General features: G+C 43.0%; 3 protein-coding genes across 6 annotated transcripts in view; 2 read left to right on the top strand and 1 right to left on the bottom strand.

Moving 5' to 3' along the window:
* Timp (Tissue inhibitor of metalloproteases) overlaps nt 1-13,113 on the bottom strand; it is a 29,061-nt gene extending 15,948 nt beyond the window's left edge. The window contains exon 1 of the mRNA XM_076762431.1: nt 12,718-13,113. The gene's annotated coding sequence lies outside the window, so the exon portion shown is untranslated. The remainder of the gene's footprint in view (nt 1-12,717) is intronic.
* Nucleotides 1-18,109, top strand: part of LOC143340460 (uncharacterized) — a 641,167-nt gene that overhangs the window by 331,529 nt on the left and 291,529 nt on the right. The gene's annotated exons all lie outside the window — the stretch shown is intronic.
* Nucleotides 1-18,109, top strand: part of Syn (synapsin) — a 49,665-nt gene that overhangs the window by 24,007 nt on the left and 7,549 nt on the right. For all 3 annotated transcript variants that reach the window (XM_076762428.1, XM_076762429.1, XM_076762430.1), the window contains exons 7-9: nt 16,820-17,025; nt 17,429-17,693; nt 17,831-18,080. In XM_076762428.1, coding sequence (XP_076618543.1) covers nt 16,820-17,025; nt 17,429-17,693; nt 17,831-18,080 — 721 coding nt within the window. The remainder of the gene's footprint in view (nt 1-16,819; nt 17,026-17,428; nt 17,694-17,830; nt 18,081-18,109) is intronic.

Here is an 18,109-nt window from a genome sequence, read left to right as displayed (position 1 = left end):
TTATCAATCAATAAGTAATCAATCATTTTTATATCAATGCACGAGTGACTATAGATTGCAAAAGTTGTGCTAGATTACTACAATTTTCAGTAATCGTCAACGTGTAGTTGATTATTGCCCAACTCGGTTCGACAGCCACGATTGTAATCTCTCGAACTCGCGGTACGGCGTATTTCATTATGATAATTACGGGAATTAGGGTAATCCGTCTGCTCGACGGGGGAAAGTCGCTCCGATAAAAAGATTCAGCGCGTTAGCATACGCCTAGCGAATGCGTATCTATATTTACGGTGTGACTCACCGTAAACAACGACGAAGCTAGTGCGATACTGGTGGTCGACAATTTGCAGCTCATCAAATTACTTGTTAATATCCTCCGTGTCGGGCGATAACAATCCGCCAATCTTCATTTACCGGCCGGAATAAAGAAACGCAATCGTTTCTATTAAACGTCGGCCGTAATGCTCGCGTGCATTAATTCAAAGGATTTGCGTGCGTGTTTGCGAGAATGCGATCCTCGGTCGTTCAGTCTGCTGTAATGACGCGTGATTCATCCTCGATTGAGACGGATCGCATCGAAATGCAGTCCCGTGGACAGGATTTGAATAGATTCCGAAAATAGCTGATAAAAAAATAAGTTGAGGCTTCCTTTTGGTGAAAATCAACCTTGAAAATTGATTGGGTACGCGTTAAATAGAGCACAACTTGGACGTTAGTACAAGTGGAAAAAGTAAGTAATGGACAGACGCGTCAGTTAGATTGTATTCCATAAATATTCAAATTCAATTACATTTTATTGTATATTTTTGTCTTGCTTTTTTAAGTGGACAATTTATCCCGGTCGAGTCACGGTTACTGAAGCATCCTGTACTGAGCATAAAACGTTATATGAAAATAAGGGCGTCTAGACTGTGTAATATTGTTAGCAGAACGAAAAGTCACTGGTAACGAGGGCTTCATAATAAATTTCGTGGAACCGACGTTATCTTCGTGGTAATTTGAGTTTACAATTGCAAAATTTACGATTTCCTTCCTCGTTAACGCGTCTAGCCACGTTTCGAGCCGATAGTATCCGTTGGATTGAAACGAGGAACGAAGTAGATAGAGGTCGATCCTAGCCAGACGCGACGATGTGATCCGAAAACGCATCCTTATTCGACGTAAACGGAATTTATGGCTTCCGTAACGCGCGTGTTTGTACAGTAAAGAAGAGACTTATCTCTGGACGTTCTCACATTCGCGAAAATAATCGTTCGCGTTGGAAAAGACTTGGAGGACGCCTTCCTGGAAGAAAATCGTTGCAAAATTGCCTTGACCGGCTAGCGAAATTGATAATTGCCTCGCCGGAGAAATCTGACGTACGCCGATGCGGAATTATGTGCAGCCGTAAAATCTGTCACGGGGATTAATAACAATAACTGTACTCTTTCTTCTATGGAAATTGCGGTCGACGAACAATGAAGAATGATTTTGCGGTCGAACCGCGTCGATGGAATTCTACACTATGAAATTTAATTCTTGAACTATAGAAGCACCGTATGAAATTAGTTGGAGGGTATATTTTTTATTGAAAAAAATTTTTCTTTCGAATGCATCGTTCGATGAGAAGGGTTTATTGTTAAAAATCTTACAAAAAACGGGAAAGTGAGTTATTGGCGTGTACAGTTACACGCAGCTCGATGCGTGATATATTTACCAGGATGTTTGGATTTAGTAAAATACTGGGCCAAAAATATAGGGCAGTTAAACCGGTACGGGAATAAATGGTCGGCTATTTCCACGCGCGTTGAAAGAAATATAAAAGTGTTTCAAAACAGCTCGCGGATCACAAACCGCTGACACGGATTGTCTGCGCCTATTTATATTCATACAAGGAAAAAATAGAGTCGCTGACTGACGAATAGTTCTATCTTTGGTACGAATCTACCGCGAGCAATTGCAACGATGCACTTACGCGTGCACCCGAGAGGAACGTACGAACAAGATCTTTTTTCATCGCTCGGATGCCTAGCGTGCCTGTTCTAAACTCGCTTTCGTTTTCAATTCAGAAGCCTCCGTTTACTTTCTTGACTCCACACCTCAACCGTAGGCTTGTAAATCAGGGTTTAAAAAAATAGAAGACGCTATAAAAATAGTATTCTGTTCTCAACGACGGTTGTTTTCGATAATAGATCAACCGTTGTTATCCTCAAGATGATCCTAAGCGAGAGATCGGGACGGCAATAAATAGACTTTTGTTTTAAAAGTGATCACTGGTGTTCGCTTCGTGTCACATAATTTTCAATATATTTCAATTAATCAAAGTTGCATTATGCGATTCTAGGAACAACGTTTTCTAGCGAAACCACGCCGACACTTTGAAACCAAATATCTGAGCAATCGATATCCCATTCTAAACATTCACACTGTCCACCTACCACTGACGGAGCGTAGTGAAAATAACAGATGAAATCACTCGGTGTTATCGAGACGTGCAATTCGAATTGCGGCCGTTTCGTCGTAACGTGGGCGAACAGACGCGAGAAAAACTCGGCGTTCCTTTGACGTTCGTTCACTATTTGTGCGTATGATTTCATGGAACGTCTGTCAAAACCGCATGGTGAATCGCATCGTCCTTCGTCCCTCGAAAGCAATCGCCTTTGTAAGATGTATTTTTGGTTAACTGACCGCAATCAGCTGTGACCGTACTAACGGTTACGTTTTTAACCCGAATGATTCCAGAGTCTTTTAAACTTTACAATCACCTATCTGCTTCGCATGCCAATATTTCAGTCATCAGGTTCACTCTAAATCTTTCAAAACCCTCTCACCCCACTATCAAATTTCAAGCTTCCTTTTCCTATTTGTCTATCTACTATTTTAACTCTCAGACACGTATACGTTCTATACATTTTTAAATTATATTCGAATTCAAAATCTATGTGTTTATGATTTTCCTATAACTTCTGCTATTCTTGTCCAATCTAAATGGAATTTTGTACAGTTGCTCCGTATGTTCAGACGGAAAATGTAGCCTACTTTGTGTTTAGAAATATTAGCTGTACATCAGGCTACGAGACTTTGAGGTCGTCTTGAAGACCCTCCAATGAAAAGTCTCTTTCAGCTATGACAGAGTAAATTTATTTAACTTGTTTAAGAAAATGCCGTTGAGTTTGACGGAAGAACATAAAATAGGGACGGTAAATCTCTTCGTGGCGTTGAAGCTGTTGCAAGAAAACCGGGTAAGAAAGATAGAAAAGTACACGTCGCGTCCAACGAATGGCTTTAATTGCTAAAACGCTTTCCCATCCTAGGAAATGTGTCGTTCCCCGAAGAGCGGTTGCAAGACCGTTTTATTCGCGGTTATCGCGATTCTCGTTCGCCGATGAATGAGATTGTCGGCTGGTGAGTCAGCCCCGTAGTAAAGTTACGACGTTTGTTAGCCCGGGAAAGAACGCGGCAGACGTCACTCCCAAGAAACAGTCGCTGTGTATCATTCCGTACGCAGCTGAAATTTTTAAACACGCCGGAGGACCGTGCGAATCGCGAAGGTCTTCTGCGTATTCGAGGTTTGCCGAATGCTAATTTACGGATACGCAGCTATCGGTGCCAAGGCTGACTCATAGTAGCAATTCGCCCGCGCTTCGAACCACCATAGCCCGCTAAAAATTCATTTATTATCTTCTTATCACGTTTCCTCCCTTTTCAATTTGTATTCTTCAATTTTTCCCCCCTTAAATTCCTTGGAGTTACATTATACTTCTCACAAAAGACTCGAAAATTAGATAAGAATAAGAAAAACAAAAGAGTTTGAAGAGGAATTATTCCGTGACTGTAATTCTTCGTCACAGAGCTTGTGCACACGTCTCACGTCTGATACTACGTTCTACAGACCTCTGTTTTTCTTCGTGACACAATTCTTAATCACCCAGTACCATCGAACGCTCCGTTAATTTATGTACAACTAATTTATATAATTACCAGCAAGGCATTAACGAGGCTTTAATTAGAGAACCACCGACGGTGCTACTTCTGCATAGACAAGCGCAGCATACTATATTTTCGTTTTTTGAAATAAAGAAAGACTCAAACGGATTAGAAACTTCAGAAACCTCCTGGAAAGATATATCAATATTATTCGAACAAAATTTGTGCAATCTAAGCAGGCTGACTAGATCCCTAAAATGGAGAAGCGTGCTCGAGTGGTCGTTCATTAACGCAGCTTAATGCATCGGTCGCGCGCAATGTAATCAATTCTCCGGCTGAACAGCGTGCCAACGAATAATCGTAAATGTTAATTAAGACCCGTGGTCGATTATGTACGCCACGTAATCCTGCGGTGCGCGATGAATCTTCCCGCGAGCGCGTGGTAGGGCAAGAAAAGGAATAAAAAAGAAAAGGCAAAATAGGAATGCCAACCACCCAGAAAGTGCATGACTAGACTGGCCATATATTCGTGATGATGTAACGGGAGAAACCGCAGAGACCACACCCCGACGATACCACAGCCACGTGCTGTTTCGTAAGCAGCCGACTTTTAGGCAAGGCCACCACGATGTGGGATGCTGCTCGCTCTCCACAAGGTGTATTCGGCAACGTCCCGACGGACATTAATCGTTCGTGCCCTTTAAATCCTGAGAAATCACACTCCGAGTCTGCCTCCGGATGCTGCACATGACTTACGCGGCAGGCTCGTATCTAAAGACTTTTGCACTCTGGACAACTATGGAACACGACGTCCTCAGCCTATAATCGTAATAACTCAGAAATGAATGAATAGAAAATCATAGAACTTGAAACTGAAGTCCTGAGTTGTAATAATTCAAGAGATTTGGAGTTAGCTGGATGGACCAGTGAATTATTTCGAAAAAGTCTCATCGTGTTCGCCAATAGTCACCAATAACAGACTCATTGTTAAGAGTCCGTTCGTTGAGCAAAAACTCGTCTGTTGAAGGTTCTTGAACCGCGAGTAATTATTGCGTGAGAAATGTAGCACCGTGCAGTGTTTCCGGGTAGAAAGAAGTCCAAGTTTGCGGTTTCCAGCATTTCAAGAGTTCGCCAGACGTTGTTTCTCATTAGTCCAACGTCGACCTCTTGCGACTCGTTTCATAAGGTATAATTGAAACGCCAAGGAAACGTCAATATTGACCCTTTCCGCTGGAAACGACAGTTGCCTCGGTAACATAAACAAGTATGCAATATAAAATGCAATTTCTAATGATCGAGTTGCTGGTAAAAAAATGTTGAAACAATTGTCGAGTGCAAAGGGTTAATCCCTGCAGTCGAAGTACGTAATTAATCGCGTCCCGTCTTTCTTAATTGATAGGGTGGTTTCGTAAATTCTGTGAAAGCTACCAATTACTTCAAGACTTGTCATATTTTTCTCATCAGACCAGATCTTTTGCATCTCGTTTCTCAGGGCTAATCCCTGCAGTCAACAAGAGAATAACGTAATTAGACGAGTCCCATCTTAATTCTTTCAATATCCTCGACAATTCGATCGAAAGGCACTCATTACAGGTCGGTTTCGTGAATTTTGTCGAAACTATTAATTATTTATCATTAATTCAGCAGCGACCTCTTCCAGTTCGTTTCACGAGGTACAATTAAGAGTAATCTTGACTGCGAAATGTCAATGCGAACACGTTGCCAATGGGCGAGTTTGAAACAATAATTCTGCCTGCGGCGAGTAATTTTGGAGCTGTAATTCTAGTTATTGCGAGTACATGTACCTTCGTCGATGCACACGAGGTGAGTCACCAAACATGCTCACCTTCCATAGGTTGTAAATTATGCGTTGTACGAAGAATTGTTACGTTCCATCGAAACTTTAATCTTTCTATTTTTATTTATAATGTTCAGAGTTGCAATTTTAGAATCCTCGAAATTTCAAGCTACAGCAATATATAGAAATTATATAAACAGATAAAAAGGGAATAACATACTGAACACATTTGTAAGCGTTTATCGCGACCAGGATCTAGTCTAAAATGTTTGCGTATCGGTACATTTCCCGCCAATTACGCTCGCCTGGCAAACAACATGCTAGTATATCTCCCGTTGGCGGGGTATTAATTCCTGTTTTCAAAGGGGAGACAAACGTAAACAGACACGTAACATTTATCTTAAGTGATATAATACTTTTGACAATTCAATCGAAAGAGCAATCGCGAGAGAGTGGATTCCGCGGAAATTATCAATTTACGACTGGCGCCAGCGGTGGGCATTGGACAATGGCCAAATTTTGGAGAAACTCCATTAATCACGAACCGCGGCATGTGCATTCACGTTGTCGAAAATGCACCGGTCTCGGGTAGAATGGGGTCATGAAATAACACCGAACTGAAAATAACAAACGAGCGCAACCGACTCCTGCTAATTTCCGCGATGCAACTACGTAAGAGCGTAAGAAAGTTTCGAGATTCTGCGCCAAATTATAAAAGTTAACAGAGCTCGGGACTAGGTACTGTTTCTCCATAGAAATTTTTTAGTACATCGGATTGAAGCATGATGGGAGAGGGTACACTGTAAAAACACTCAAAGTTGGTGCTCCTACGACAGTATTTTCTTTGCGCGCGAATGAAATGTACAGGTGGGTTTAAAATTATTAGACGGATATATTACGTGTTCTCAGCGAACCACACCTTGGTTTTCTTTGAGGTATGACAAGGCGCATTGTCTTGTTGAAAAATATAGCCCTCACACGTCGGTACCAACGAGTTACGCACTGATAGTTCCGGAACTTCTTAAATTTTCCTTAAGAAGATACGAGGGGTTCAGAGAAGAAGGAGCGTGTATCGAAAAGCCTGGATCACGTATTGAGAAAATGTAAATAAACGAAGGGGAGATTCAAGAATTTTTTTCAAGTCTCCGCGTATAAAGTATAAATATTACCGAACCGGGGCCCTAATGACGCGCGATAAAGAACGCCCGGTCCGTACACTGTAATCACGATACGAGACAGGCGCAAAGCGACGCCACGAGCATAAATAACGAGGAAATTGCCAATAACTCCAACGCACGTCCGTGAAACGTTTGATCCCGGAATAGTTGAGGATTTATCGCCGCGATTCCCAGATTACGCTGTCGTTGCCGTAAAGAAGAATGAATCGAGGACTCCCGCGGCGTTATCGGAACGCGACAGCCGTGCCCTGTCCCTTTTCCCAGCCGTGTACGCGCTCTCGATGGCGCGTGTGCGATCGCGAAAACGGACGCGGCTATAAATATTCGATTCGCCCGGCTAATCTGCTGGTAGACGAGGTCTACCGGCTCGAGCGTATTCCTCGAATGGAAATAAAACGTGTGCCAAAGGTACGTGAACGCGAAATCGCCGCAAGGAGGTACCTGCGTACAGTGGCTGTCATACACTTACATTTTAATCATCGATCTTTGCATTTGATACATTGGAAGGATTCCAACTTCTGAAACGGACATACAGACTTTTATAATAAAAATAGGAATTTAAGAAACTAAAGTTTGACTATTTTTTCTAGTCTTAACACAGTCGAAACCCAAATTATATCTTGGAAGGACACTCCTTGCTAGAGATGTTTGCAAAATTAGTTTTGGAGGGTGTACAAGTATTTTAAAAAATAATATTCGGTTCTTGCTTGGTCTTTTTCGTTCGTTGATCGAAATTTGTAGGTTGATAAGAATGTTGGGCATCTCTGGGCGTAAGAATATGGCAGCCACTGTACCTAGTTGCACGTAGGTACGCGGAGGCCGGCTGGTTGGCGCCACTCGGTCCACAGCGTATCGGTGTAACGCGTAATAAACGTAATATCGTACACGCCGATATGGCTCATGCATTACGCTCCGTACGAGTCGAACCCGAGGGATTATATCTTCCTCGGTTGGTTAATCGGCGTATCACAATGCGATGCCTCGACGTGGGGAGGTCTTGGAAGGATTTATAACAAGTTTCAGGCTACTCGTTCCTGTTTGTGCTTCAGGGAAATCAGTTGCCTCTAATGAACGTCGTCGATGGCGGTTCGCGGACGTCACGTGAAACCGTAACGGTTGGCGTTCCTCTGAGAACTTGACGTTTGCGAGGTTTCTGCTGGGAAACTGAAATGTTTGCGACCGGAACAAGGAGTTTGTCGTTGATTATATAGCAGAGCTTCTTAAGTTTTTTCCAGTCGCGCCCACTGTTCCCAGGACTGGGACTATTTTCTGCGTTCAAATACTCCGAATATAAACCGTCGACTTGACTATTTAAATAATATTTAAAAATTGCCTTGGGAATGTTTAACGAAGAATAGACTGATGAACAAACGTGAGTTACGTCTTGCTCTAACCGTAGCCCAGCTGCTTTTGCTACTTCACTCTTGCTTCCCCAATCTAAACACACCTCGAGTTAGTCTTTTTAGGGGAGATAAGAGCGATTAAACTTCATTTACCTGCCCTTCAAGCTGAGACAGCCCTATCCCGAGTCTCAAACCGAAAAATATTACCGCGCACCGTAAGGTCTAAGTTCAAGGTTCACTTCGGTTACATCGAGAGGAATTAATAGTTTCCTATACGAGAAGTTGTTAGGTAATTAAGATGTTAGGTCGTAATTACGTAGCTAGCCAACTGGTTCCAGTTACGTGCCTTACCTTATATCGAGTCGATTATAAATCGCAATTAACTTATATTGCGCTGACAAGTTAATTTTAGTGGTTAATCCGTCTCGAGTGAAACTATCGGTGAACTTTTTATTTCGAAGGGGCGCCTATCGACTAGTGAAATAGATACAATTTGGCAAGGAGCCAATACAAAGGAATCGATCGTTACTCGAACAATTCGGAATGGATATTTGCATTTTGCATTTTTTTTTTTTATTCGTATTCGGTATGTACGTTTTGCGTTCTTCGATACTGGTTCTGGTCTCGCGTTCTCGTATTTTCTGTCCTGCCGTTCATCGAAATCGATTCCGCGGAAGCGTACCGAATTCGATTACACGGGCATCAGTTTCATGAAACGAACGTCGGATTTCACTTTGTGTACGCGGTCTTGCTTTAATTTTATTATTGTGGACTGAGAGAAGCGGTAACTTCGTAACTCGTTCGCCGCTTGATAAAGTCATTTCGCGTTTATTGCATTGCAATTGCAATATTTATTGCCAGCCAACAATCCCGGAATCCGCGTATCTTTATTACCGCTGTCGTGTAAATGCAATAAAAATAGTAATTCAACAAAAGCTACAAAGTCCAAGTTTCTAAACTTACTTTTAATCGTGATCTTCCTCGATGAAAACTCTAAATTCATACCCAAGCTATTAAAATAATCTGCTGAAATATTACCGAAGATTTCAAATAAAATGTCAGAATTAGATAAACCCGTCGTTATAAAGTTTATTTAGTAGGGAAGTGATATTATACACAGCTCTAATAAATAACACCGTGCATGAAAATTAAATCCACCGTGAGTATTATATCCACAATGACAAATTACCAATTTCATCGATTATCAGGCATGACTTTTCATCGTTAGCGTAAATTCGAAGTGTCTAATAACGTGTGTATATTTCATTTGCCGGAGATGGCAATTAAGGCGACCTAGCAAACGCGTGGACTTTCGCCGTTCTTAATCGCGGGAAAAAAAAATATGAGGCCACGTTTATGAGAAAATCTGTTCGCACGGAACGCGTCCCGGTGGCCTGTCCATGAATATGGAATTTCGTTCGATGTCGTGTACGTTACGTCTGGGATAATAAAATATAATGGATTGAAATTTATGCATAGTATCGGAGACACCGGTATCGTTTTTCTAAATCGATTCTGCCACCTTGTTGACAGCAATTGGTAATGGCATCCTGACATTATTAGCATTCCATTAGCATACTTTGAAAGATTTCTTCTCGGATCGTTATCCGTCACGTTTTATGTTCAAACTACGCGACCATGAATCGTCGAATTTTCGTGAACCCGAGAAACGCAGGACAATTTTTAAACAACGCGATCTTCAATTTTCTCCTGTTTTGCGAAGAGAAATGGCAAATATTTGGAACTTTTTGTTAGAAGTGGTACGATGTATTAAATCGAGACACGACCAAACACCCTTAAGCTAATTTATTCTAGCTCGATTGGCAAATTACGACTTCCATTTCCTTTATCATAGGCCAGGCTCGTTATCGCGATCGGCGAAGTCGCGGCAAAGGGAAACGATGATCGGCAGCGCCGGGCACGATTGATCGAACCCCGACTAATTAGAACCATGAATAATTCATGTAACGAGTTGTCAGTTACAAAACATAACGATAATGGAATATAACGAGGTGAGAATTTTGTTTCGCCGCTTAGTAATCGGAAAACGCGATGGAACAGAAACCCCCGAAGCTAGCCCAAAATGTAATTTTGAACTTTAAAATTTTATTATACACTGCAGTAGTAAGAAAACTCTTTTTAATTCTGATCAGTTTTCAGGACCTGTTCCACTGAACGAGCGTTAGTATTTATCTTTTGGGGTTTGGTAGACTCCAAAGTTGCACGTCCAAGTGGACACAATAGTTGGTTCATGAAATTAACATAATGATCGTAAATGTCTTCGCCTATGTTACTTTTCTTGTTCGAAGTAGCCGCGCCTCCGCGCAGTTTTCGCGTTTCCAACGAACCCGTCTCGCAGCTGTAAATGCCGACCATGTGTTTTTATCCGACAACGTCTGCAGTCGAACATAAATGATTCCGTGTCGCCTTAACTGTTGCCGAGCTCGTTTAGATTTATCACCTTATTTACCACGCGTGGCACAAGACCGCCAGTGCTATTTACCAACAATATCGAGGAACGGCGCCATTCGAACCCGCCATTTCCAAGCTTTGGCGTCGATGTACGGTGGTCAAAAAATTGAAAAATCTGACCGAACGTGTTTCTCGCGACGTCAAAATCCGATTTATTTATTGTTTTGCTAAGCTAATTTCAAACAAAACGATCGAATGTCTCTTGCACGAGTAAATTCTGACCACAAAGTCAACGATTTCTTCGACCGTGTTTGGTCTCCATCGCAGAGAATTTTAAAGTTGAGTCATTTGAGGAAAATTTAAAGTTATATTTTATTATTCTCTGCGTGTGAAATTGTAGAACGAGAATAGCATCGCAAACGTTTGCATTCCTTAGTTCGTAAGATTTCCGACCACTGTGCAACGTAGCCAAAGTACTGCCTACAAGTTCTGAAACATAAACTCCATATCGAAGTTGTCGATGAAGTCAATACAGAAGTTCCTAGAAACTCTATTCTGCGTTTCCTCGCTGCACGAACGGCAAAGTTTGTTTTGGCCTGCTGCCAAGTGTGATGTCATCGTCTTGATTGCTAGTTCAATAAAGCTTCGAATCTAATCTCAAGCTTAATGGCTCGAAACTAAGTCCAGTGGGTTTGCAGAAGTGCTCTATTTTTGCTCCGTATTCGCGAATGCTAACAAGTAGTTAATGCCACTTTAACTGTGTACAAAAATAAGTATATTGACTTCCATATTTTTCCATGGAAAAAATTGCAAAGATAAGAAAACTTGTTTTGTTTAGATACGTGCAACAAAACTAAGGAAAATCGAGTATTGGTCAAGACGATTTCGAAATTAGAGTAGAATATAAACCTTGCCCTGCGATATCGAGTCACAGTCATGGTCCTTATCACGATCCAAACACGACAAAGACGAATTGTACTCGTAACGAAGCTAATTGCATACGATAGTTAGTGCTCGGTATTTTTAAGACAATGTTTGAAACTTTTTAGTTACGGTTCTGTGGGCTTCTAATTGATCGGTAAGGAGAGATTGGGTGTTCGTTTCGTCGTGTAAGAAATTAAGTGTCCGTTCGGGGCCCACTTAATCAGAAATTAAATCGTAAGATAAGGAGTTAATATTATGCGGAGAAGAGGAATGCGTCACTACCTTAATTGGGGGGAAAACAGAGAGAATATTTACGCTATCGATGGTGGGATTTAAATTACGATGGATACTAAGTTTCCTATCATTAGTGTTAAACAAAACATGGTGTTTACGTTAGACGTAGGTGTCGAATATAAGTACTTGACTATGGCGATTACTAGTATAGCCGAACAAGTTAGACAAGATCCCTAAACTGATATCGACAATCCTTTTCTTCCATAGTATTGGTCGTTTTACCCAGTGTCAGATGACACCTATTAGCTAGGCTATAGACCTCGACGGTTGCCTAATCGCCTGGACTCCATCCTCTTAATTACTCGAACCACTATATCAAGGGTCTTATTAATCTTGTTCTGTTAGTGTCAGATACAGGGACATCGCTATTTTTCCACGTCGATCTTTATCTTATGATTGATCCTAATAGAAGTTAAACCTAGTGGAAATTTATTAAACGACGTGTCAACTCGAGAACATAAGAGCTACGACGTAATCTTAGATCACGGTTGATATATAAAATTCAAAACATTGGGTCATCCCACTATATTTCATTAAAATTTTGTTTGATGTTCCTCTTTAATTCATTGACATTTTCAAATCTCTAGTTATGAAGTTTAGGGAAAGTTCGATTTCATTATAAAGAAAATTTCGTGTTTGGTCCCGTACTTCGAGCTTTGGCCACCCCCCTCCCTCAATTGAATTTGAAGTATTTATTGTTTATTTTGAAACGGGTAATGTGAAATTTCGTTCGACCAAATCTCGATTGCAAGAGGTCGAGAGCGTCGCGCGGAGGATCGCGGGCAAACAGAAACGCGGAAATGCCCGCGGAGCAGAATGATAGTACAATGTGAAAATCGCGCACACGCCGCGCGCCAGATACCTTTCTCCGTGACCCCGCGCAGATCCTTCCGCTTCGGCTTTCCTCGCACAGTTCAACTTGCACTCCCGCCTTTCTCTCCGTTATTCTCCTTGACCTCAAAGACGCTCGGGCATGCTTCGATAATCGGCAAACCGCGCGATTCGAATCGCGGAAACGGTCGATCGCTCCGTTTATCGGTCCACCGACGAACCAGCGAGAAGTTACCGTCGCCGTGAGCTTTCGCGCGAGTATGTCCAGCGATCGCGAGAAGCCTCGAAGTGTCGTCGAGGATCGATACGCGACCGCGAGAGGGTATCGGATCCGGGATTTATTCACGTGCGTTTCTCGATCGGCGCACACGCACGCACGTTCTCGAACTGTTCGCGCGCGAGCTTCGAAAAGCAATGCAAGCGCGCACGACACCAGAAGCCTCTCGTTCCTTCCTACGTTCTTACGTCGATCTCGCCGCTGGATCCCGTCTCTCTTCCGCCCGTTCCTCCTCGCTCGCTCGCCCTTTTTCCCTCCCCCTCTCTGTCTTCCTCCCGCTCGCTCAATCATACCTGTTCTCCGTCTCTGTCCCCATTTCTGACTTTTACCTTTCTCCCTTTCGCCTCGGGACCAACCTCACCCTCTTCCTCCCTCTTTCGTGCACGATATTTTTTCATACCTATTCCTCCTTCCTATTTCTTTCGATACGATTCCTCTCGTTCCTTCGTCCGCTTTCCACGCGTCCTTGCCTCGCTTCTTTTACCTTTCTCTATCTATCGTTCTTCGGGGTCCATCCGTCTCCGTCGCGCATTATCATTAACCGTTTGGTCCGTCCTTCTCCGTCCCTCTGCTTCCCCTCTACTCGCGTGTGTTCCCCCACCGTTTCTGTCGCCCCGCTCCGTTGGTATACCTTGCTCACTTTCTGTCTCCCGCCCGGCCACCCACAGTCCTCCTGCTCTCTCGCGTTCAGACCACTCCGTTTCGTCGTTCCTCTTCGTCTTCCTCTCTCATTTCGAACTGCGTCGATCTATTATGCTTTTGCAACTTTTTTTTCTTCCTTATTTTGGATACTTCTCATCCCCTCTTTCAGCGATGGAGTCGGCTCGAGGCTGCCTCCCCTCGTTCGCCCGAAAACGTGCTCGCGGGGGTTCCACTCATCATCGTTTGATCCACGATTACTATCATTTAATGTGTCCGCGGCCTTTTTTATCCTCTCGTTCGCGAAACACGAACGGGAGGGCGAACCTCGTATTTTGTCTCTGGCCCGTCGACGTTGAATGCCCCCGACGCGAGTTAACGTTTATCCTGTCGTGATCATACTAGGACCGAGGGAAAATGTAGGAAGGGAAAGTACACCTCCAACATCCCTCTTTCGATGCGTTATAATTAACTCAGTCGATGACAAGCGATAAGATAGTTGTATGTTTCAAAACAATTAACACAAAATTAAGAACACGTGTATTTTGACACGCGGTTCGATAACTGCGAACGACTTGCTTCTGGACTCTTTGGTATATTTTTAATGAGACTGTTGATCGTGTTTTCGTCTATTTTTAACCACGCTTGTAATAATCTTTCTTCGACGCGTTAAGCGCCATGTCGGTCACGGATGATCGACTGTAAAGTTTCCGTGTAGGCCGCCTCGGTTATGGGTGACCGACAATGTAAAATGTAAGAAGTAATACCTTGATATCGGCGTACTGATTCAAGGTCTTTGTTACTTGATGGAACGATAATTGACGGAAATAAACAGGACTCTAAAGGAATCGCAGAGAAATTCATTACGAGTACCTATAGTCCAATAGTCCAGGTCTAATCCATGGATGAGTTGCTTAAAACGACCCTACAAATATGTTTGGGGTCAAGAGAGTGTCATTTGAGCACCTTTCCTTGATAATATAGAGGCCTAATAATTACAACCCCTTGATTTTGAAACAGTCAAGAGGTAGATAACATATTCGTGGTCTTTCGATCAAATGGTTACATGCATAATAAGTTTAAATGCCTCAGCAACGATTCGATATAATTAGTATGGAAAGCTCACATTTTCCAATGGAGACTTACGTGGGATTATGGCGACTCGCCTACTGTAAATGTTAGATTCCGTTGGCGTGAAATGCGCATTATTTTTAGTGCGTCGAAATACGAGCAACAAAATCGATGGCGACACCCCTGTCTGCCCTCGGAGTCTTGGAGAGTCCCCTTGAGCCACGATAAATGATTTATCTCCGTGTCCCTCGCCGTTGATCTCCGTCGTTGGTGTCCGGTACCAGAAGGGGAAGGGGCACGCGTCCAGCGGTGCTCACGAGGGCACCTTCGTGACACCCACGTGACGGTTTGAACACGTGCGTTGCGTACAGTTTGAGCACTGTTCTATCGGACTATCAGCGCTGCTGGTCTCTCGCGCCTGGACACGAACCCGTGGGGGCAATTCGTTAAACAGTCACTTCCTTTTTCGATGTCAACACGCTTTATAGATAATCGACGATCGAGCCCCGGAACGTTGCAAAAGCTGACTCCGCTCGATCGCCATCGATCGTCAAACGCGAGCAAACATTTATCTGGATAAAAACTTCCAATAAGGAATAAAGTAATATTTGAAATAAGTTTTATAAGAAGATAAATATAAATATATATTCGTAAAATTTTATAGCATATTTTCCAACGTGTCAAACTGCTCGAGCGCACCGTCCGGCAGGTTTCTCTGGGCCGACGACATGATATCTCGGAAATTACTGAACCGATCGACTTGAAATTACGCGTGCATATAAAGTAGGTATCTGTTTATAGCCCCTGCCCAGACTTAAGTGGATATCTTTAAATACTCTACTTATTTACCAGCTTCGAAGTTCAAGAAAATTGGAGTAACCAGGACTCTTTCGAACCTGGAATTTAGAAGCAATTTTTTTTTAGCAAAAATCGAACAGTAGATTTGGAAGCCAATAACTGTGTCTGTCCTAAGTGCGTTCGTGTATTTCTAAAACTTTTTGTTGAAAAAACAATTTCAATAATTGCTTGAATAATCGCTCTACTAATGGGAATCCCCTCTTGAGGCTCACTCTAACCAGGGTTAGCCACTTAAGCTTTCCCAAAACCGATTTCTGCCTATCGCCGGAGAATTCCGTGGCTATCTATGCTAACGGGACACGCGGGAAAGCATTCACATTTTACGCGCTGTCTTTACCCTCTTTTCCCGGCTCGATTGCCAGGGAATCAAACGAGATTCATGGTAGACGAAGATTACACTCAACGAGTGATTACTCTCAGTGAGTGATTACTGATTATAGAGAACGAAACCGGTAGGATGGGATACAACAACGCTTGTTAAGCTTTTTCCTACAAATTCAACCATCCTATACAGTTCAACGACTATATTTGAAATAAAGTCTATAAATCTGATCTATCCTATAGGGTGAAGGACCTGCTTTGGCTTTGAGGATTTAAGTTTTACGATATTCAAGTGAAAAAAATTGGGGCTTGACCAAGAAATACCGCTTTTTAAGCTATCATGCGTCGTTGTATTTGCATGGAATTGCTAGGATAGATGTACTTTTCTTTGGACGCAGAAAACAGACCCGGAGGATACGTTTCAGGGACGCGGTTCGCTCTAGACGCGCGCCTCGCCTAGCGGATGCAAAAACACACCGCTTTATCGGCGTATAATAATCATCGCCGACCCACGCGAATATTGTAGACTGCTTAATCAACCGCCCGCGTATCGGTAGACTTTGATCTTCGTCCACAGATGTCGGTTAATGCATTCGATTATCGAAGACAGGCCCGCGATCGCTGTAGGCGTCCCATGGAGACTGGTTTCCGTCGACTTTAGAACGGAATGCAGAATACGCGACACATTGTCAATCGATTCGCAGTCGATCGTTGCAGAAACGCGCTAAATAAATTCTCGATCGCCAACCACTACGCGATTCTCACGGACAAGAAATAATATCGGATTGAAAATCTCCGATTTTTATGAAGTTTCTGGTATTCATGTTCAACGAGTGAAAACTACCCCCTAAGTCGTGGATAAATAATCGAATTAAATATTTGGAAAATCATACTTTACTATGCACACCGTGTATCCTATAATTTTCTACATTTCCTCGTGTAAGAATAACGAGTTAATTTTTTTCAGGTGAGCGCATCTCGTTATCCGGTTGTGGTGAAACTCGGACACGCCCACGGCGGAGTGGGGAAAGCTCGTGCAGAGACGAATCAAGAGTTTCTAGATCTCGCCTCGTTGGCAGCCCTGGCGAACACCTACTCCACCTCGGAACCGTACGTCGACACTAAATACGACGTGCACGTGCAGAAAATAGGCAACAACTACAAGGCATTCATGTAAGTGTCGCGAAACGTACCTAACGACCGATCGTTCGCCCCAATTTGTAAATGTCAAATATTTGTTGCATGATCGTTAGGGTGAGAACGATTTCACATCGTTTCACGATATTTCAGAAAAGTCCAATCAAAATATTTACAGCCCTCAAAGTAAAAGAAACATCTCATAGTTTCGGCTATGATTTATGTTTGATAATTATATTTATCGCGTGACTGTAAAACGTCTAATCGACGTAATCAATCGGAACCAATCAAACAGGACGCGTTGAGAGAATGAAATGTGGCTTTGACCCCAACCCTGTGGATAGTTAATTGGACGAGCAACCGCGATGAATACAGCAAACCGTTGCACCGTGAAATTGTTGGCACGGATGGTAATTGCGGTTGTCTATACTGCTCTCAGGCGGAAGAGCATAAGCGGAAACTGGAAGTCCAACACCGGTTCGGCGATGTTGGAGCAATTAGCTGTGAGCGAAAGACATCGTACATGGGTCGATTACGTGGCCCAGCTGTTTGGAGGATTGGATATCTGTGCGATCGAGCTGCTTGTCGGGAAGGATGGTAAAGAGTACATAATCGAGGTGAATGACAGCGCTCTGTCGTTAATGGGGGACACGCAGGAAGAGGATCGTCGTCACATCGCAGACCTCGTCACCGCGAAGATGCAGGTAGGAAGAGACTCGCCATTTTTCAATCTTCTCTATTTCACCTCGTTAACTCAAGCTATTTCAGCTATAATTTTTTTCAGCAACAGTTTACATATTGTTACATAAAAGAGGTGTTTGTATTTTGTTATTATCATTAGGCATGCTGCCGAATTCCAAGCGCGTTGACGAAGACTACGTCCAGAGGGTCAATGTCTGGCTCTAGTCAAGCAACGAGTCCCGTAGAAGATCGAACAACAGCTCCACCACCCGCACCGCTGGGATCCCACGGAAGTATGGGGTCTATGGCTAGCATAGGAAGCATAGGATCCGTGGGGTCCACGACTGCGTTGGCGGGCGATGTCACTACCTCCGACAGCCATCATCAACTGCAACGACGCGATTCTCAAGGTACGTCGAACTTACATTCATCGACAACT

The sequence above is a fragment of the Colletes latitarsis genome, chromosome 3, assembly GCF_051014445.1.
Source record: "Colletes latitarsis isolate SP2378_abdomen chromosome 3, iyColLati1, whole genome shotgun sequence".
In the NCBI taxonomy this organism is placed as follows: domain Eukaryota; kingdom Metazoa; phylum Arthropoda; class Insecta; order Hymenoptera; family Colletidae; genus Colletes; species Colletes latitarsis.
This window is presented reverse-complemented; position numbering and strand designations above follow the sequence as displayed.